At 46.6% G+C, this 22,028-nt stretch overlaps 1 protein-coding gene and 1 long non-coding RNA gene across 7 annotated transcripts in view; one reads left to right on the forward strand and one right to left on the reverse strand.

The window, feature by feature from the left end:
- LOC120905944 (alpha-2Db adrenergic receptor) overlaps nucleotides 1-22,028 on the reverse strand; it is a 171,268-nt gene that overhangs the window by 144,510 nt on the left and 4,730 nt on the right. For 3 of the 6 annotated variants that reach the window (XM_040317306.1, XM_040317305.1, XM_040317304.1), the window contains exons 2-3: nucleotides 21,316-21,692; nucleotides 54-2,503 (exon numbers count right to left, since the gene is read on the reverse strand). In XM_040317306.1, the coding sequence (XP_040173240.1) occupies nucleotides 54-770 (717 nt within the window). In that variant the 5' untranslated portion in view covers nucleotides 771-2,503; nucleotides 21,316-21,692. The remainder of the gene's footprint in view (nucleotides 1-53; nucleotides 2,504-21,315; nucleotides 21,693-22,028) is intronic. The other 3 variants (XM_040317307.1, XM_040317303.1, XM_040317302.1) reach the window with 1 other exon arrangement.
- Nucleotides 1,344-22,028, forward strand: part of LOC120905951 — a 40,537-nt gene continuing 19,852 nt past the window's right edge. The window contains exons 1-2 of the long non-coding RNA XR_005739964.1: nucleotides 1,344-1,438; nucleotides 9,260-9,363. This is a non-coding gene — a long non-coding RNA (uncharacterized LOC120905951). The remainder of the gene's footprint in view (nucleotides 1,439-9,259; nucleotides 9,364-22,028) is intronic.

A 22,028-nucleotide genomic window follows, 5' to 3' on the forward strand; every position in this document is an offset into this window, starting at 1 on the left:
TAAGAAGCACAGGTATCTCAAATATCTCAAACTAACATTTGCAAACCACCTACCTGACACTGGGGCAGCTCCACGTGCCCTTCCGGCCGCTGTGCCTTCCACCCGAGCAGCGGCGGTATGCAGACGAGCGCGGACATGATCCAGACGGCGGCAATCATGAACGCGGCCCGGGCCGGCGTCCGCGACTTGAGATACTCGATCGCCTTGGTGATGCTCCAGTACCGGTCGAGCGAGATCAGGCACAAGTTCATGATGGAGGAGGTGCACAGCAGCACGTCCATCGCGGAGTGGACATCGCACCACCAGTTGCCAAAGATCCAGTACCCCATCAGCTCGTTCGCGAGCGAGAACGGCATGATCACGAGACCGAGAAAGAAGTCGGCGACCGCGAGCGACGCGATGAACCAGTTCTGGATGTTTTTCAGCGTCTTCTCGGTCGCGATCGCAATGATGACGAGCATGTTGCCGACGACGATGACGATCATAAGTATTGTCACGATGATTGAGGCGATGATGATGTGGGGCAGCGTGTACCCGCTCGGGTACGCACCGTGCAGGATGGTGAGGTTCTCGCCCGGCCCGACACCGGCGGCGGTACCGCCGGGCCCGGCCACACCACCGGCTGCTGCTGCGGCAGCTGCCGCAGCCGCCGCCGCCGCCAGGGAATCGTTAAACATGGTTGGGCCACCGCCGACAGTGCCGTTCGCTCCCACGATCGCGAGGAAGTCCTCCTGCGTGATGTTGCCCGGCGGCGACGAGACGAAATCCATAATCGCTACGGTGCCCTCCGCCCGCCGCACATTCGCACCCCCTCGCAAAAAGGCTCGGTGTGTCGGGTTGCCGGCTCTGCACTCTCCCTTCGGTCGAACGATGATGGGATTCGATTCGTTCGTTTGTTCGCTCCCTCTGCTGTCTTTCCCTCTTTGGTTACTCTACTGTGTCACTCCTATCGAGTACGCTAAATACACACACTGCTGCTGCTGCTGCTGCTGCAATTGTTGCACGAATATCTCTAGCATGACGGGCTTAGCGAGGTTCCGGTAGTTTCGGGCCCCTCGATTCGAGCAGTTGCAGCACTTACTTACAAAAATTCACAAACGCTTGCCTAGCTAGAGCGAACACTCCTCTACCTTTTTTTTACTCGCGCGCGCTCACACACACACACACCCATTCACGTACCACTACGGATGACACGAACACGAACCCCCGCAACGCGTTAGGCGACAAACCGACTTCGCTTGGAACACTCACGGCAGGTGAGTGAGTGCTTGCGTTCGATCGTCGCGTGTGGCCGTGTGTGTGTATGAGTGTGTATTTTGTTACTTTGTTTCGCCTGGCTGGCTATATTGCTTGACGTCGGTGTCGGTTGCGGTGTGAGAAACAGTCCACGAGGATCGTGCTGAGGTCGCGGGCAGGAAGGAGTGGTACGTGGATTCAGGTGAGCGAACTCTACGGCTTGGCGCTCTGGAGACACAAAATTTTACCCGTTTTTATCCGAAACTGCTGCTCGGCGCACGCTGCCTGACTGAGAGGCGCTGCGCTAACGAGCCTTTTGTAGAATGTGACGCTTGTGGCTGCGACAGAGTGTGTGTATATATGTATATTTATATATTTATTGTGTGTGTTTGTGTGATTTGTTAATTGGCCCTAGTGGTGGGCTAGCCGCGGTGTACTGTGGTTCAGCAGTGTGTGTCTTACTGTTACAGTTACTTATAGCAAACGACATTTAAAAACGCGAACAAACACACACGCACACCTAACACACATACACACACACACACACACTTATACAATTTGGCGATATAACCGAGGGCCCGGTTCGGTGCTGTTCCTTACTTCTAATGCACATCGAGCGCGCACACACACACACACCCGCACACACGCACACACTCATACACACAAAGAAAAACACTTTCGATTTCACTCGTTGGCCCGATTAGGTTACGCCTCCATTGTCTTTCGCGTTTGGCGTCGATCGCTCGAGCTCGAGCAGCGCGGAAGCTTTTGTCTGCTCGGCCGCACGGTGGATCCCGGGGTCGGTCACCCAGGCTCCCCAGGCGGGTACTGCGGGTACCGTGGTAACACAATCTCCGCCACCAGCACACACACACACACACACACACACACACACGGGGAGGGGTCAGCACCGCTACTCGGGCAGCGGGCCGAACCGGACCGTTGCGCTCAGCCGAGCCTGTCGCCTTTCCTGGGGCCGGCGGGGGCTCGATGACGGTGCACGGTAGCGCCACCGTGCGTGGCCCATCGCGTGCCCCGAAACCCCCTTCGGCCTACGGTGTTTGCGCTTTCTTGCGTCGCCTGCGTCTGCGCACCGCCGTCTGCTGCTTATCGGTGCTTATCGTGTCGGCTGGTCGGGCCCGGGCTGGCCACACCGACCGGCACCGCCCGTGCCTGAACGCGGTCGGTCGCTGCACAACGCTACCGGCGGTGGCCGGTACCGGAATGGTGATCCCCGTCGCTGGTACCGCGCGCCTTGCTCAGGAATCTGCGTAGTAGAGTGGAGAATGGAAGGGAAAAGAAAGAGGGTGCACGTTAGTGGAGGGTTAGTTAAACAGGAGTTAAGCAGGAAACGGAGCAGTACGGTGTAGAGAACATGGCCATCTGCGCTACTGACACGCCGAAAGCAAACACACAGTGAGCTCAAAACCAGTGTTGGGTGAATCTGAGTCAGATTTATGAGACTGAATGAATCTTTGAAATGATTCAATGAATCTGGAAAGATTTATGAATCTCGAAAGATATATGAATTTCAAAAGAATCATGAATCTCAAATGATTCATGAATTTCGAACGATTCACGAACCTCGAAAGATTAATGATTCTCTAGATTCATGAATTCTTTAATCTTAAGTTCCAAGAATCTCAAAAGATATATGAAACTCGAATGACACATGAATCTCAAGAATCACGAATCTCGATAGATTCATGAATCTCAAAAGATTGATAATTCTTGAGCATCTTTTTATTCTGTTTCTTGGCGTAACAGTATAGGCGGTCATGCTAACCTATTCAGGCTTTCGAGACTTTTTAGCAAGTATCACACGGCACCCAATTGTCAATTACGAGCACCTTAGACTGGCACCTTAAACATCCCTTAAACAGCCCCAGTTTAAGGGATTTTTAGAACAAGCTCTTTAAAATCGACGGTGATGTGGCTTTTTTGTAGCTTTGTTCTCTAACCTTTGGTAAATAACGTTTAAATTCTTATTACTGGTCGTTTAGTCATTTTATACCAAAAACCTCCGATTTTTTACCAAATAATGCAGTACAAAATTAAACAAATATGACGCCAAATATTAAGCAGGTGAATCTAAAACGAATTGAACGCCATCATCATCCAATAGAAGAAGTTTATTTGCACGCACAAACGAAATTTTGACGCTTTCTGCACGGTTTATCACACCGACATCCACAATTTTTGGTATCTAGAGCATCATTCGAGCAGATTATGGTTAAAAATTTAGAACAAATGTATCTTGGGTAGTCCTTGATGCAGGAAGACGGTCAATTATAGGCACGAACCCATGACAGACATCTTCGGACATACATGAATTTTAGGATATACATGAATTTAGGGATTCAGGAACCTTTGGAGATTCTATTCGAAATCCGAATCACTCATCGCTAACATCGCTTCATATGAATGTGTCTCAATAAAAGACACATCATTAGACTCTAGCTTCCGAGCAAGACTTCCGTCTCAAGCAAACGTTTAGAGCTAAATGGAGGTACACCTTTAGACATTTCGACAAACAAGACAACCATTGACTCAAACCTGTCAAACATTTCATGTTCGAAGTCGCCAACCAAGCGAGCATCTCTGGGGCACTTCACTTGGTATGAAAAAGCTAAAGGTTATGTGGGTCAAATAATAAATAGCATCGACAGCCGCACTGCAGGTCGTGTACAGGTCGCGCCGGCAATGCCAATCGTACCAGAGGTTCACATGTCTAATGAAGCTGTACAGCTTGAGCTGAAAAAAACCCCTCAAAGTGCAAACCCAAGGTAGAAATCCTCCGAACCAAGCTGCTGCGGGGGGGCGGGGGGGGGAAGCAGGCGGCTGGAACAGTTCCGTTGATCGATTGTTTAATTGTTTGCAATGTTTCTTAGAACTCACAAACTTCTAGTCGTCTAGCCGAACAATAACAGGCTCCATGCACATACGTGGTCGCGCAAACAATCGACAAACAACCTAATGCACTTTCCCCCCTTCGATGCAACCACACGAACAATCAACGTTGCAACGAAAGCATACAGGGAAGGGTGGGAATGACTTGCACTGCAGCTCTCGTGCACCCGATTGTGCGCAACTCTCGTGTTTGCGCATTTGCTGGTTGTGCGTGCGGCAGCCGTTGCGCAGTACGCTGTACGCAGTAATTTCTCTACGCGCTCTCCGGGAATTGGGAGGGGAGGGGGGGGGGGGGGGTGGATGCAAACAGCAAACAAAACATGCATCACCGCACTGAAGCGACGGGGAAAACTGCACAATGTGCCTAACCTTGTTGCCCTTCCAATGCTGTGTTAATGTGTGCCCTCTTTTGCGCTTAATACACTCACACATTCAAACACAGATCTCCGGTCCGATTTCATAATTCGGTTAGTTTGAAGCTGTTTGTGCTCTGTAATGTCGTAAATGCTCTACGCATTATTGTTTTTTTTATTCGTATAATTCCCTTATTTCAGATGATTTTTCTGATGAAATGTGAACATCTATTTATCAGTTTTAAAGGCAAACAGCATCTTCCTTGCTGTACAGCTGACATAGTTCTCCGAGCAGTACGCAACCGCACCATCGACCGAAAAAACAAAGATAATCTTTTTTATGTGCGCTCTTGCTTTGTCTCAAATGCCTTTAAGCCACGCGGGCATTAGAGCAGCGGTGAGTGTAATAAATTTTAATATTTTATAGACACCAGACGGCCGACCAGTTCTATTTTACGCGGCAAAAAGGTTCTACCACCACCTGCGTCCGTCTTTACCCCTCACACCGGCCCATCACATCAAATGATCCCGCAATTTCAAGGCCTCCCGGTAGACTCGGCCCACCCAAACGAGCCCTTTAACGGCGCTAAGGAAACGACATAAAGAATCTGTTTCGCTCTGCACTTGATATTTCGCTTCCATTTTGTGTTGTTTTTTGTTTTGCTGTTGTTGCTGCTTTGGTTAAAATAATGTTCACATTGCGTGGTGATGTACGGGAGAGTAGCGTAGTGGCAGGGTGGTAAATCCCTTTTGGTTGTTTTTTGTTTTTTTTTGTTTTTTTTTTTTTTTTTTGTTGGAGTGGACCGGTAAAGAAGAAGTGAAAATTGAGCCCACCAAGAATGCTCGTGCTCTTCGCTGGCAACCCCCGCGGCGACACAACGGAGGATTTGCCCGCAGACAGTAAGCGCGTTTAAAAGTTCGATACTTTAGAAAGGGCGAGAAGAACGGCCGAGAAAGATGCTAAAAAGATCGTTACCACCTGCACACACGCACACGCAAGCACTACTTACTTTTGGGAGTTGGCCGGGGCACAGACACGATACCTTTTTTTAGCTACCCTTCTCCCCCCCCCTACCATCCCACACCCCTCACCATGCCATCCCACGATTCGCAGGCACGAATCGAATCAATCATCTTAAAAGCTTTCACCCTCCGAGAAGTGTGACCGAACAGAGCGGCTGAGAACTGGAGAGAAAGAGGGGAAGGGGCGATGGGTGAGCTGCGGGAAGGTTACAATATTTATCAATCAGCTCAATCTAGCGTGTTAGAGGCCGCCGTTTCATGGGGGGAGGGGGGAGAAGGAAGGATCACGCGAAAATGTCGACACCCAACGGTAGGCGGCGGCGGCGGCGGTGCGAGCAGAAGATGGCAGCAAATGGAAGGAAGTCAAATCCTTTCGTGAAATCTCTCTTACTTACACGCACACACACACACACACGCAGCCTCATTCGATGAAATAGAGGCACAGTTGTACATCCATATTCGATTGCGATTGTGGGGATGATGGCAAAACAAAAACAAAACAGTGCGAGGGCTGGCTGCTTCGAGCGTTGTATTAGCACTCTGTTGGAATTCTCTTTGGGGTTTTTCCAAATTGCTCTCAGTGTGTGTATATTGCACCATTGTAGCAAAGTGGTGCGATACCTCTGCTCGTAAAGCATGGATTGATTGGAAAACTGGGCATGGCATATGTCTGGGAACTTCATGTATTTAATTTAATTTCCTATTTATTCTTACACTTTTGTTGTTGTTTTACCAATGATTTACCTTTTTCGTTGTCACCCTAGGTAAAGATTGGGCATTTTCGTTTGAAATTTTGAGCTATTTTTTCTGCTTAAATTATAAATCTGTCGAGAAAGACCATGTAGAACAAACTTGTTTACATATATACACGCAGTTTAGGCCAATTAATGGTCTCTTTACTCAAATATCTAATAATGCGGCTCTTTCCGTTTTAAGTTCGTAGGCTGAAATTTCAGCCTGCCAGCTGTTTGCATTGTATAGCAGCTTTAGAGCAGCTATCTATGTGTGTATAATATACAGGTGGGCTTATCCCAAGGTGTATGAATGTTTCTGAATAAAGATTTTAAAAGTGTTTTGTGTATTAGTCAAGCCTCCAGAAAGCTTGTAGTTATCACCCATCCTGTCAAAAAGTGATATTCAAATTTGGTTTTAAAAAACATGCTATGAGACCACCTGGACTACATACACTAGATTCCACCACGTGATCTCTTTAATGCACCTTGTGGTAAATGTAAACAACTCCGTGTTTTCGAGCAGGTACTCGAATTTATTTCTAGCTTTGTGGCTAGAATAATCTAGACTGAAAATTGCAGGCTAGTTTTTTGTGTGGTTTTGTATGGAGTGTTTACATGATTTCAGCCTCCAACTGTGAAACTCCATACAAAAAACTGACTAGAATCGTGCAGGGCCCCAATGTTTTATTATATTTTTAACAAGACTTTGATTCAACACCGTTACTTTTCCTTGGATGGATAAATCGTTTAATGTTTTCAAAAGTACGATCTAATTATTTATAACGCTTTCAACATATTCAACTATAAAGAGCAATGTTCCTCAATTTCAGAGCTTTAATATTTATATGGATTCGGAGAAATCATGGCTATCAATAAGTAGAAAACGCTATTAATTAAAGTAATTACTCCGTATGTTTGGTAGCCTCCAAATTGGATCTTACAGATCAAGGTACGAAACTAGGCTCTGATGGACAAAGATAGACTCAAAGATGGAAAGATATTAACGCAGGTTTAAGTGGATGCACAACAAAACGTGGTAAAGCTAATTCACTGATCGAGCAGAAAAATTGACATATTTTTCGTACAGTTACGGTTGAAGTAAGGCAATGGATTTGCCCTTACGTTATTAAAAACCATTCCGGCGATGATGGTTCAACATAATTATTAGATTCTGAAGATACGTTTATACTGTTTAAAACAGTTTTTATGTTTTCTAATCCGCAACTAATCTATTTAGATAAGCAGTATCAATGCCTCTTTGATGCTGATTGATGTTTTTTCCCCTATGGATACTTTCTTTTTGCAAAAAATATTTTGCAATGCTCACGAAAAGGACGCATAACTTCCATAAATTCCATAAATTAGGCACTACAAAGATAAGCTATTGAGGAGAGCCTGGATGAAATATAATGTTTGCACTAAACAAGGATGGAAAACTCTGATTCAATTAATAGTTTCTTCGTTGGATGCATTCTTTTGTGGCTTTCAATCTTGTTTCTACAACAAACAGTTTTAGATGTTTAATTCTATCGTAAAACATTTCATAATTGTTCCATGAGTCGTATAGAAGATGTTCGCTAACGCATGCGACCTGCTGGTTTCAGAGTATTTATGCTTGTATTAAAACATGTATCTTATTTCATGTTTTTATATATTTTGAGCAGTAAATTTTTGCAGAAATTACTGAATCAAAATGTTGTTTCACAAAACCAAAAACCAGTAAATATATATAATTGACAAATTACAAGATACAAGCTGCTCAATCTGACTAGTATCGTTCGCAGATTTCCTCGGCAAATGTGGCTGTTGAGTATTTAGAGATATAAACAATTCGTACATACGACTGTACGACTACGAAGAAACGAAGTTTGGAAATATCAATTGATACATCTTACATCCTCTTGAATTGATTGACAAATATTCTACAAATCACAGGCACTCTGAACACTCGGTGGCCCTTCAATCAATCCAATATTCCTCCTCCTATTTGACACGGCTTTTGGTGTATGGCTGCCATACGCCTGTAATGGACTGCAGGGCTATCCATAGTTTATTGGTTTATCTACCGCTGATGCTGCTATGATTAATCCAATCATCAACGTACAAAAAATGCCCCAATTTTTCATGCCAACCGTACCAAACAACAACCAACACCATACAACGTGTGGCGTACAGTGTGGGGCACGAAAATGGGAGTAATTTTTAAGCACGAATGGAAAAAGTAAAGGTTTCCATTTTCGAGGTTTCCTTTTTTTGTATGATTTTTCTCATTTTTCATATCAATACATACAGCGCAGCGCAGAACAACGCGCCACCGGAGATCGATTCGCATTTCGCAACAATCGAGAAGAAAAAGGAAAACCATTCCCCCATTCCCCAGAAACCGAAAAGCTCCACTCATTCTTTCGAGAGAAAAGGCAAGCATCGGCTCGTTAACGGAAGCCAGACAAAACAAACCAGCCGTTTGGCTGCTCGGCTGTTCGGCAACGACGCCGCCGCTATCCAAGATCAGAAGTGAACCCGGAACGGGGGGGTGGGGGGCGCAATAAGGAAGCAGGGGAGGAAGTCAAAAATCCATTGTGATGGTGCGATTGTGTTGTCTGTTGCCGTATTGTTGGTGTAGTTGTTTCCCTTTTTTTGTCGATGCTTTTGTTTTGCCTGGGCGGCTGGAGGAGAGGTGGAAGGGAGGGATTGAAACAAGAAACTCTCCGCCCCGAACGAACGTCATGTGTAAAGGGCAATTCATTACTGCAATTTTTCACTGCCACTGATTTTTCAGAATTCCCCCTCCCCCCCTACCACCCGTTCTCTTATCCCTCGCCATCCTTCTTGGCTTCGGTGCCCCATCAGCTTCGTTTAACAAGCAGTCGTTTGAAGGAGAATTGACACCGAGATGGATTTTATTCGTGTTTCGTGTCCTTTTGATACTCGTGCACTCCGTTTCTAACGCTATCTCTCTCTACCTCTATCTCTCTGATACGCTCTTTTTTCCTCTTCGCACAGGTTCATGTCTGCTCTGACAGGTTCCTTTGGACGTGCACACACATAAACACACACACACGTACAGTGAAGCTGATGGGGAAGTGATCTCAAGCTTTTTTGGGAAGGTGAGTTTGACGCTTCCTTTGCCTATTCCGGCTGTAGCGAACGCCGTAATGATTGATTAGTGGGTAGTTAATTTATAATTTATTTCAAAATCCATCCCACGAGACGCGTGTAGGAATAAATTTCGCCATCAATCAGCGCAGGAAGTAGCGCGCCGCGTGTATTTGGGATTGTGGGTCTTTTTTTATTTATTTGGGATGATTTTTTGTACAGTGATTCCTTTAAAGAATGAGCAAGTATTTCCCATTATTTGATAGCTTGACAAAGACTTGTATAATCTATCGAATTTGATTTCAGAAATTAATTTAAGTTAATTTGGTCCAGTGCCAGGGCTAATCAGTAGAATTTTGGGGATATTTAAACGCTGCACGATGCGCACAAAGGTTTTTTAAACAACACAATTCCCAAGTGCCTATTAGATCAAAGAGACACATTAAGAGAAACTGATACCAATTCTGAACCTGTTCTCAAGCCCATGTTATTCCTGGAGCTTTTAAATAACCCGTACGAAAGCTGACATTTGTTCCAGGTCTTAGAGTAGGTCATTAACTTACACAGGCCCTGGAACTGATCCTGACCCTATTCTGGTTCTGGAATTAATGATCCTATTTACATATCGGGTTGGAAAATGATGTCGAACTCCGTTTTAGTATTGTTTATGAATTAAGTTTTTGTTCATCGATCACAGGAAATGTCTTAATGAACTAAGAGTTCACAAACTACAGGGCTTTACTTTTAATGTAATTGGCGCAAATGTAAACGCTCGCGGAAAGCGAATTGAGACACACTAAGCGCACACAGAGTGTAAACTTGACTGAAGGCGACTCCCACCATGTTTATTGAATCCGACTGACCGAAAATTGTTCGACAGTGTGACGTACGTATTACTTGATTTCGCCTCGTATTACTTGATGAGCGTCCTGGTCGGAGCAGAGAAGTTCATAGCACTGAGTAGGTTGGGCGCATCCATTTCACCGCTAATCAAACCTGTCACAAAGAGACGTTGAGTGTTCGCACGTCTGGCCGAGAGAAGGTATCGAACTGGCGTTATTTTGGACGTACGTCACCGTGTCTCCATGGGAGGAGCCCTATACTTTTTGCCTTAATACGCTGACTTAAAGACTGAGCTGAGGGGCTCCAAACAAATAAATTTTAAACCTGCCCAAACTATAGAATAAAACATCATGTTTATGCAGTTAGACTCGCAAAATGCCTAGTAACCCTAAAAAGAATCCCTAGCATCTGATTAGGTTGGTCGTATGCGGCGTAAAGCTGAGGATTTTGTCAAGCAGTATCCCTAAATAATTTTCACAATCGGTACGTTCCAGCAAGTTATTGTTGATTTTATAGTCTTATTTTATCGAAATTCTCGAAAACGATATAACCTTACATTAGTCTATGAGAGAAAGTTTCGATCACACCAGGAACTAAGCACATTTAGAGCTTGTTGCAGAGGTGGAAGAGTCATTGACGTGCTTCATGACGGCAAACAGGTTAACGTAGCCAGCGTACATCAACAACTTATGGCGGATAGTAAGTAGAGCGACAGCGTTGATCTATAGCAGGAATAGAATAAAGCCCCAGCTTACTACCCTGAGGGACTGCTGTGTTGCTGTACAATTCGCGTAATAAATTGCTCCCAACCTTAACGCGATAAGAAAAATCAGAGATAATTGATTTAAGCATACTGTCCAAAAACCCTAGTTTATGCAATTTTGCAACCAGAATGTCGTCCGAGTCAAACAACGCCTTGATATCAGCATCAAAAATAATATGAACCTGGTACAAAAACTGAATAGTTCGATGAAATCGTACCGAAGCTGGTACAGATCCTGAGGCCCCATTCGAACCTTGGAGCTACTTTCAAACGCATGCTTCCTGAAACTACTCCTTTTTCTGTTCTGTTTTGACCTAAAAACAGAACCTCTATCTGTCTCAGTCAAGAAACTATTCCTAGATGAACCTAGATAAAACCTAGATGAACATATTCTCATCTATCTTCTGAGCCTGCGGCTTCCTGGGCAGTTTCTTGTACCATTTTTCGCAGTACTTCTTAGTGAGCACTTCCAGCTTCCGAATCATGACCAATATGGCATTTAAATAATATTGTCTGTTGCTAGTTTGAATTTACTAAAAGCTTAATATGCTATCGATATGATGCATAATGAAAACTATGTAACCCACTTAAAGTAGCCGCCTCTATACATTATTTCTCATCAAAGAAAACGAAGAAAAGAAGTATCATAAAAAATAAAATGTGCATCGTTCTGTCTTTGCTTCTCGACACTCTCTACACCTAAGTCGGCGTTGCGTTTCCCATAGCTATTGCTATTGTACGGCTGTAAACTAGACAATAAGCAACAAAGAAGCTGTTGGAAAGTAACGCTGATCCGCCTTTAGTAGATTTCTATCATAAAGATATTCATTTCAATTTATCTCGTTTCTCCCAACATTATTCTTCCGCAATATTTAACATCATCGTGATTTGTACTCCAATTTTGGTACGAATTTACGTTGCGCAACGACTCGGGTTGGCTCATTAGATGCACGCGTGTAAATGCAAGCACACGCCCTTCTCCTGATTTACTACTATCCCCCCCCCCCTCACACCGTCTATAGAAGCCCTCGCAAAAGCCCCGCTGGTTTGAGGGTTAATTAAATTAGATTCACGGGCATCCGCTAAGACGAGGTTTCACTGTCCGCGGTGTGGCCTCGGCCGCAGCCGAGGCTGGGCGATCGATCGGCGTATGCAAATGAGACAAGTGCGAGGCTGTTTTTTTCTCTCCCCCTCTCTGTTTGTTTACGCACAACGGCAAAACGGCCCCGATTTAGGGCAGGAGAAAATACACGCACACGGCAGCGAAAAATGAGCCAGCCAGATCTTAAATCATTAATTGCGCCCCCGGGGTCAGCCGACCTGTTGCGCGAAGGTGCTGAACGAGCCCCGCGTGCGAAAAGTTTAATGAATCGCTTGTTAAACATGAGCAGTGCTGCGAATGTACGCACGCCGGCACGAATCGTAGTGCTGTGATGTTGTGTGAGCTGGCTTTAGAGATGAAATCAAATTAACGTCACGCGCTTACGAGACGCCCCGTTTCTTCAATAAACTGTAGTGCAACCCGGAACTGGCCGCAGCTACAATTCGTGGAAGGGCGGCGAAGGCCCTTTCATGTACCTGGAAAGGCGAAAACAAAATCTGACAAATAACGAATTTTATTTATTTTACTATCCCCCCCCCCAAAACGGCATTAAACAGCGCAACCCAACTGCAGCAACAGAAAAGGGTAAATACAGCTTCTCTTGAAAAAAAGAAGGCCCGACGCACGGGGTAAGCTGTAATTGAATTTCGCAATGCTCTACAAGCCTCGGAACCTCGGATTGGAATGCTAGTTCTCCCTTCCATCCTTCCCTTGCACGACGTACTATTTGCATGCTGAAACCGCCAGAGCACGACCGACCACATAAAAATAGGCCCGAATTGGCTGTCGGGTTTCATCGCGCTGCTTAATAACAATATTTACTAAATTTCTCGTGCCATCCCGTGTTTTGGGGCGGCGGCCATTTTTTTGGGGGGCGAATGCTGCCCTCAATTTACTGCCGCCACTCCCTCGGTATCAGCGCATCCGTACGGGACGTATGGAGAGTCGGAGACGAGAAAATTACCATCATGAGCATCTAGGCTTGGGTTTTTTTTTTGATGCTCCTTCAACAGGCTCCTTCAAAAAAGGTGTTGAAAGGTTTTTGGGAAGAAAAGGGTTCACGCCGGTATTGGTCAGCGTGAGAAAAGAAGAAAAAACCGCCCCAAAATCCCGTCCACGTAAGCAAAAAAAAAAATAATCAATTGTCGATCGCTCATCGGAGTGGGGAAAAAATCAAACTTTGACATTAAAAAGCTGAGAAAACTGCTATCTATGCTCCCATTTGTGACGAGTTACAGTGCTGAAAGCGCAGTCATTTCAAGTGCGCCTGAAAGGTAGGCACACTACGGCACAAACCGCCCCAATGCATGAAAAGGTCAAACGAGTGGTGCTAAACTGGTTTGATTTGCACAAAACAAAGCAAGCGCTCATTGCGCTACAAATTTTGGACCTTTTTTTAAGGTCCGAACTTCATTTCATCGCTTCCGCCTGTCTCGGCCTGGCCAGTCGTGGAGAGCTGGCGCACGAGGGCAATAAATTAACCATTCGACCATTGCATTCGGCCGATGCCGAATTTGATGAACTGCCCGGTCGCTTCAGCTTGTCGCCCCTGCAGCGAACAATCCTAACAATCGCGTGCTGGGCCACACGCGGAAGTGCTGCGAAATGAAATTGGAGCTTGATTTGATTTCATTCGAATCGATATCTCGAGCAATCTTCGAGCCCGTGAGTCGGTGGTGCACTCCCGCAAGCCAAGCATCGTCTGCGCAACGGGCGTGCGAACAAACACGCCCGAGGCCTCGCCGCGGCTGCTCCGCGGCTGCCACAACACATATATTTGCCTATCAAACAATACGCGCGCCGTGTGTTTGCACACTGCCAGCCCGAAGACGGTGGGGCCAGCATCTTCTGGGCTGGGCTGGGCGAATGCTCTGCGTAGCATAATGTGTGATTTACCGGCAGCGAGGTGAAACAGAGCTGCCGGAGTACGCGGACAGACGGCGCAACACGCACTCACACACATCAATGTGGATGCGGTTGTTCCGGGCACTCCAGGGCCCTCATACTCAGCATCTGCCCCGTACCACACCAAAAGTTTCTTATACGTGCAAGCACGCGTGCACGAACGTGTCACGAAAAGCGACCCGTTGAGTGTGTGTGTGTGTGTGTGTATGGGTGTACGTGTACGCAACGCAAGCGAGGTCGGACGAAATTCTCCTGTCAGAATGGAATTTAATTGAAATTGATTCCGCAGGCGCTCCCGTGGCCATGGCCGTGGTACCACCATTGCACCACAACCAATCCCCCTCCTCCCCTAGCCTCAAACCTTTCTCCTTAACCGTTCTTTCTCCGTTCCCAGCGAGCCAGGGAGCCAGCCTCGAGGGAGTAAGCTTCCGCTTTGCTATCGTTCGCTTCTTTCTCCACACAGCCACACACACACACACGCAATGTACACGCACCGCACAACACAATATATCGCTCTCTCTCTCTCTCCATCCGTCCCTCGGTACCCTTTGCCGGGCCGAAAAAGAGCAGGGCAAACGTGGAAGAATGCAGCAAACAGCGGCCCGGAATGGCATTCCACCGGCGGGATCCGCTATTGCAAAGGCACACTGCCCAGGCCCAGGCTCCATCCATCATCGCCGCCCATCCATCCTGCTGCCATTATCGGAGCAGCATCGGACAGGAACATCACTTTGCTCCTCTCTCACACACTCACACACACACACACACACACACACACACACACACACACACACACAGTACGCAGAAATATTCACTCGCAGCACCGGGGCCCAGTTGGCAGGCATCCGGGGAACGACCCGGCAATCGTTCCGATTAAGCATTCACAAGTGTCACGTCAACAACTATTTGTGGCCTTTTTCGCTTTCCCTTCCACTCCTTCCCTCTCCCGCCCTATCACCCCCTCTGAACCCTTCCACATTCTGTTCAACGGTGGGTGGGCGGGTGGCCTGAAGGGATATCGATTTCTGCATCTTCAAGCAAGACAAGTGTCCACACCGTCCACAAACCGCCGTTGTGGACGCTGGACTTTTCCGGGGCAAGGCTGTTTGATGGATTGCTTTGCCAGTTAAGCTCATTACCTGGCAAAGCGCAGGACTCGCAGGAACGATGAACGATAATCCGATCACGGCACCCATTCCCCGGGAATGTACATCCGACTTCCAAATTGGGCGTGTGCAGTGTGTGCGGGACAGTGCCCTAGAGCACTGCACAGGGAGTAGCGAAATTGAAGGCACCAAATCTCGGCTTCGGGCGTTCCGGTTCCGAAAACGATTGTGCTGGCAAAATCCCGGACACCGGGCAGCATTATACCACGACGAAAGTGCTCGCAGTCAACGTGCCTCCTGGCTGTATGCGTTCCTTAAGCCGTCTATTCGTTCCCCAAAATGCTACGAGTTGTTGTAATGCATTCCAGTAAAGTTGAGTTCACCGATGATGAATAACTCCTGGCGGAGGACTCTACATTCAACAAACTTCAATCGAAAGCATTCAAAAGTGATTTTTGTAGGGTAAGAACTAACGACACAAAAGTACAGCCCACATGAATTATCGACACTACGATCGTATATTGCATAAACCTTGGGGTTTTGTGGAATCAAAACGCTCTGAAAAAAGGTTTACTACAAGTGTTTAAACATGGTGGGCAGCAACAAGTAACTTCGAATGGGTTTGCTGACAAGTTTGCAGCAAAGCTCATACAAATATTGAAACACAACACCTAAATACTGCGCTAGACATTGTGCCTTAAGATGATATTAATATCTAGGTCTCAAATGTAGGTAGAACATCAACAATTAAAGCTGCTTAATTCAGCACCCTATCCAGAACCTGATGGAGTACCGGTCACCTTCCTAAAAAGGAGTGGAGATATACTATCAGCACCAAAACTCATTTGTAAGACATTTCATTAAATTCTAGTTGGGGTCTCACGCAATGGATACTTTCGTGGATGACTACGATGCATAACAAGGCGACAAATCTAGTACAGACAATTATCGTGGTATCACATCGTTGCGTGCTACTGCTAAAGTGCTTGAAATGGTTGTGTACCAAAGCTTAATGTCTCATTGCCGCTCTTCACTCGCTCTCATGGTTTTGTACCACAATGGTCGGTAAGTTAGCCCATCCAGGATTTTCACAAGGATATCAGGAGGATACAGACTTTAATTTAAACAGACTACATACAGACTTTAAGGCCTCGTTTCATCGACACAATCACTCTTTATTCCTTTCTAAGCCTCAGCGCATGGAATTAACCCAATATGTTACTGTCATGGCTAAGCTCATATCTATTATACAGAAAATACTGTGTACAAATTGATTGCAATGTGTCGAACACGTTCAAGAGCCCTTCAGGAATTCCACAAAGTAGTAATTTAGACTCAATGTCATTTTTGGAGTTTATGTTGATGATGTTACATCTGTTCTACCGGCCCAAAACTATTTGTGTAATGTATGCTGACGACATATGAATATTTAATTTGGTGCTTGTACCTTCTGACTGCATTGAACTACAGAAACTGATGGATAGATTTAATGTTTGGTGTCTTAAAAATTGCCTCACGATTGCAGTTGAAAAATGTACCCTGGTGTCCATCTTCTGATATTTGACTGATATTTGATTCTTTGATAATTGATTCTTTAAAAGCCATCTTCTGATATTTGACAACAAGCACTAGGACGCTCGCAAGTACATCGCGACTAAGGAGTCATGTCAGACAAATTAGATTATCGTGTTTGTCATGAGACGATTATCAGCAGGGTTTATTGCAATAATTATGACCTGTTGAACAGAATTAGCAAAATACCAACTGGGACAATAAGACATCATACATTCTTAAGTATTGACTTTAGGAGGTATAGCTCCAATTAACCTTTGTTGTCCATGTCTCAAAGTTTCAAGCTATTCTACGAGTATTTTGATTTGTATCGCTCTATTGACTCTGTTTATATCACCTGCTAGGTCTCTTCAATCATCTTGACGCCTGCTCTTGATAGGATAGTCAGTAATAGTTCGTAATAGTATAGGATAGTTTTTTAGTTGCTTAGGCCACCTGCTTTTTGGTTGGTTTTGCAACAACTGGAAGACATTTCTAGCATCCATCTGCTCATGGATATTCTTCGCAGTCGCATACTAGATATCGTAGAGTAAAAGAAAGTGTTAAATCAAAAACATTATTAAAGTCCAGCCAATGCAATTTCCAATACCGTTTCAATGCCAAGCCACCAAGATCTCGTCATTCGAAAACAAACAAATGTTGATCCTCGCTAAAGCGGACTGAATAGATCTGCTTGAAAAGTCAAATAAATAACGCTAGCTAGAACATAGCCTACTCGCTTCATATTTCATCCCAAGGTTCAAGTGTTTTGCATCAACGCAATGCATCATTATAAAACGTCTAACAAACGGCTCATTGGTTGGTTCATGTTCAGAAGTAGTTTGGGAAAAAGGCCTCGTCAAAACTTATTTTTCCGCTAAGCTACTACACCGGCAAGATGTGCATCTTCTACCGGCTCCAAACCACGCAGTGAGCGGCAAGATTCGGCAACCGATTAGAGATGCGCATCACGGCACGCAACATCGCGGTTGGCGTAATGAGTCGTTCGTTTGCTGTAACTGCTGCCGTTTGAGGCCTGCACACCTGAAACCTGGCATGACCGTGGCTCCATGGAAGCGATATTAAATATTCCATTTCTCTAATTGCTTCTGGCGTTGCCGGGCCAGCCGGTTGGTGTGAACACAAAAAGGCGAACAATGCAACGGCACACATCCATTTCTAATAAGCCCGCCCGTTCGGATGGGTACATTCCGTGATTGTTTTTTTTTTCTTCTTTTATTATTATGTTTCAATAATTATCACTACCACCTATCAGTTGATTACACAATCCCCATCCATCGTGAGCGCGTTAGGATCTCTCGTGGCTATCTCGTGGAGGTTCAGAACCAGTCAGTTAATTTAGTTTGAGTGCTCCCCCGGGGGCGTTGGCTCGGTTGTGGGACCAGCAAAACCAAAAAGCACACAACGCACCTATGATATGACACTATTTCGAACGGCACCACACTTCCCGACCCTTTGCCTCACGCCGATGACAACTGTCACATTGCAAATATGGCGCTCTAAACCCCTACCTTTTCCCCCTCTCATCCGTTTCCCGACATCGTCCCGGAACGGGTACAGAATGGGAAGCCAGTTGGAATGAAAAATGAAATTAAATGAAAAACCCATTACGCCGTCTGTACCCTCGTACCTCGCAAACCCATCTCCGTGGGCCGTTACGAATCGATCGGCGGTTTCGACAACTGCCAACGGCTGTCGGAGTTTTCACCATTTTGCCTACGCTTCGGCCCGAACCCGGCCCGTCCCGGCGACTAAAGCGCAGTCTTATTTCATTTTGTTTAAACAAAACTGTTTCACTCTCTCTCTCTCGCAAAGATTTTCTATCAAACATTCATTCATTTCGAAGGTCGTGGACCAAACAACAAAGAAGCAAAGGTGGATAAATTTAGTTTCATTTGGAGCGCGATGGCATGAATATCGTTGGATCGGGTACGGGTGCACAAAAATAGCCGCGAAAGTGAAAATATTTTGTCATGAACTGTGGTGCGACATCTGAACGTTTGGTTTAAAAAAACAAACAAAACCAAAAAAAAGCAAACTTTCCATACCATTCTGGGCGCAGGTTCGGGTCCAGGTTCGGCTAAATGGTACGGCACACAGATTTCCGACACCTGCTCGAGCATAAATTCATCCGTTCGTAGCTAACCTTCCCCAACCGCGTGCTCGTCTGAGAGCGGTCGAACGTCCGCTGTCGGAAAGGTGATAGCCGAAAGGTGATCCCTCGTAAGCCCATGTCCAGTTTGACAGGTTGGATTGCAATCCGGAGGGGGGGGGGGAGAATCGAGGGGGCCTCTGCCTGCTTATTTCAAACCCTTTCACTAAATCCACGCGTAAGCGTATTTCAGTTTCAGGCACGGGCGACGAATTGGCTAATCCTTCCGAATACATCTCCTCCCAACCCCCTCCAAATATGGGTAGCTAATCTGCAAAACCCTTTTTTTCTCCTCGATGTTGCTGTTGTTGTTGGGATGTTTCTATGGCCAAGACCAGGTCCAGGGAACCCTCTCCCCTGGAACCTGTCAAAAATGGAACGATCGGCCGACACGAATCGCATCAATTTGGATGAGCGCTTAGAATGGAAAACAAAACCAAGTACACCTGGCCGGCTTTACGGGGAGTTGAATTTTTGCCTCCCCCTCCCTGTCCAGAAATCCTACAACACCAACTCCAACACAACGAACAAAAAAAAAAGCAGCATAGCCGATCCCAAATCAAACCCTTGCTCAAAAATCGTTCACACCGGTTCAAATCCCCGATAATCGCCAACATAATCCCATTAAAAGTAGCACCGGGATCGTCCGTTCTAGCGGCTTCGCAAGGTGAGGTGTGAAGAACGCGCGCGCGCACGGGGAGCCGTCACCGATCCTAAACTGTTTAACCGTTAGCCGGAGTACGAGGTGCAACACTTTACTCGCACCAACCAGTTAACCGGCTGTAATCGAATCACTGCATTGGCTGACCCTTTTTTCTGACTCTGTCTCTCTTCGATTCGTCGCTCTGTGTGCGAGCGCGCGCGGATGTAGCGCATCTTCGACCGGGCGCGAGATAAAGTAGGATCTTTAATGGTTTTTAATGGCCAACGGCAAGGGTCCATCGTCCAATGATATTAAAATCCGCTATCCGACACGGGCGGCCGTCTGCCTTGCGAGGTACTGCATCGTAACTGTCGGATGAAGCTCATCACTCACGGTTCGGTGTCAGTTCGGAGGCGCAGACCTCTCTCTCTTTCTCTCTGTGTTTTGTTGTAAATGACGGTAGCGTCCTGTTCAATTACGTCCTACTGCTCACCCTTTACCCTTTCTGTCCCGAGAAGCACGGTGACAAATTCGATGCAAAAACAAGGAGCTGCTGTCAAAGGCCCGCACTCAGCGCCAACTGCCCGCGCCACACGAATGCAACACCGCTGACAGCGGCGGGTCGTATGGCCCCGTCGGACGTGATTATTTATGAGCGATTGCATGATTGAGCCGTTGTCCAACAAGCTCAAACTAATGGATGTTAGTGTTGGCCGGGGCTTGCCCGCGTTGGTTGGCGACGGAGCGCGTAGACGCACACGCGCCCAGTCACTAACAAGTTGGGCACATGTTCAATTATGTTGCAACAATGTTGCAACAGTGGAGCTTTCCATGCGAAAGAGACATAAAGTGGGGGAGAAAAAGAGACAGTAAAACAGTGAAAAAGAGAAAGAGAGAAACTGTTCGTTCCTGTGCCTGGATGGCATGTTTGCTTGAACGCTTCCAAAAACGGTTCCGATTCATTCTTCTGCCCTTCATTGCGCTCGCGTACCGTCGTCTCTTCCCCCGTCCGGCAAAATGAGGGGTGAGAGTGTTTGCGGGGGGAAAATGCCACAGGTTGTAATTTCGACCCTCCCTCCCCGCACGTTCCTTTTTCCTCCAATAGTCCTTGCACGCTCCGCGTTCCGTCACCGTTGTCGTTGTTTTTTTTTTTTGGTGATTTGTTACCCTGGGAATGGAAAGGTTCATTAAAGTACATCTCCCGCAATCCCTCCCCGGCCGACGCCCCAAACTAGCAGGGCTTACATGGGGGTGGATAGGAGAGGACGGCTGTATGGGCTCCACGTAAAAGCCGAGCAGGCGTTCGAGCATGATTTACGCCGGGGCTTGCGCCTGTTTGGAGCATTTTTATGAGGTCCCACTGAACTCCCACCCGCCCGCACGAAATGGTTTATCGCGGCCCCGGGTGTAGGCGTGCCGCGTACCGCCCTTACACATATATTTATTGCCCCCTCCCCCACCCAAACCCGAGCATCAAGCAGTGGCTTGGGGAGGGAAAATATTTTTTTATTTGCACCTTTGTTCTCTCGGCTTGCTCGGCTCCTGGGCCGCCGTTAGCATTAAGGTGCCACATGAGGTGACAAGGTGCTGGCAAGGTATGGTCGAGGAATTGAAAGCAGTGGCAGGATATAGCAAGATTTCCCCAGGAAATCACTTTCGTGCCGCGTAGCTCCGTGTCCGCTGGTATTCTCGTGCTGCTGGCAGGATTACCTGTAAGCTTACTGCTTGAGAGTGCGGGGAAAGCCTTCAATTAGCCAGGATAGTCTCGCCATTACTGAACCGTTTACCAGCCCGCCCTGCCCGAATCCATCTAATTCCCAACGAGATGCGACAAAACAAATAAGGCAACGTTCGTAAACCAAGAAAACAAAACCTACGGAAAGTGTTGCTGCTGGGACGCCGTCTTGCACTGGTGCAGGAGCTGCCGGGACCGGAGGCCGCCGCGGTTTTGTTTGATAGAGACGATATAGGTTGATTGATGTGTGCTCGGACGAAACTCACTTGCCGGAGCGTTTCACACCGGACGGCACTATACTTTTTTTCCTCATCTTCTTCTCAGCGGCCCCAAGCATCACACAAAACCCACAACCCTTGCTGCTACTGACCCTGCACAATTGGCTAAACACACGCTACTTTCACTGCAGCTAGAATCACTTCCGAACCTGACAAAGGCAAACGGTAGGTGACGTTATACACACACACACACGCACACGCGTACACACAAATACACTTGCTAGAGAGAAGCGGCCACAAACTACAACAGGGAAGGAGAAAAATTAGAAGAATAAAACAACCTCGCTACCTCATAGACGCGCTCACTAACAGGGTACACGAATGTTTCGATTTATTGGCACCAGTCAGACAGGTATCTGCTGCTTGTCCTCTACACCACAATGTCTTGATGATCTAGGCACAGAAGACCCCGTTTAACCAGCGTAGCCATCGGCTGTAAGCTTTCCGGGGCGTTGCTTCTTGAGCTCCCTTAATCCTGCCCCTGACGCGCTCTGCGAATCGATGACGTGAGGATCACGTTTGACTCAGATGTGACTTCCTATGTAACCCTGAAAGCTGATGAACTTAATTCCAAACA

This window comes from Anopheles arabiensis, chromosome X, assembly GCF_016920715.1.
Source record: "Anopheles arabiensis isolate DONGOLA chromosome X, AaraD3, whole genome shotgun sequence".
NCBI classification, from domain to species: Eukaryota; Metazoa; Arthropoda; class Insecta; order Diptera; family Culicidae; genus Anopheles; species Anopheles arabiensis.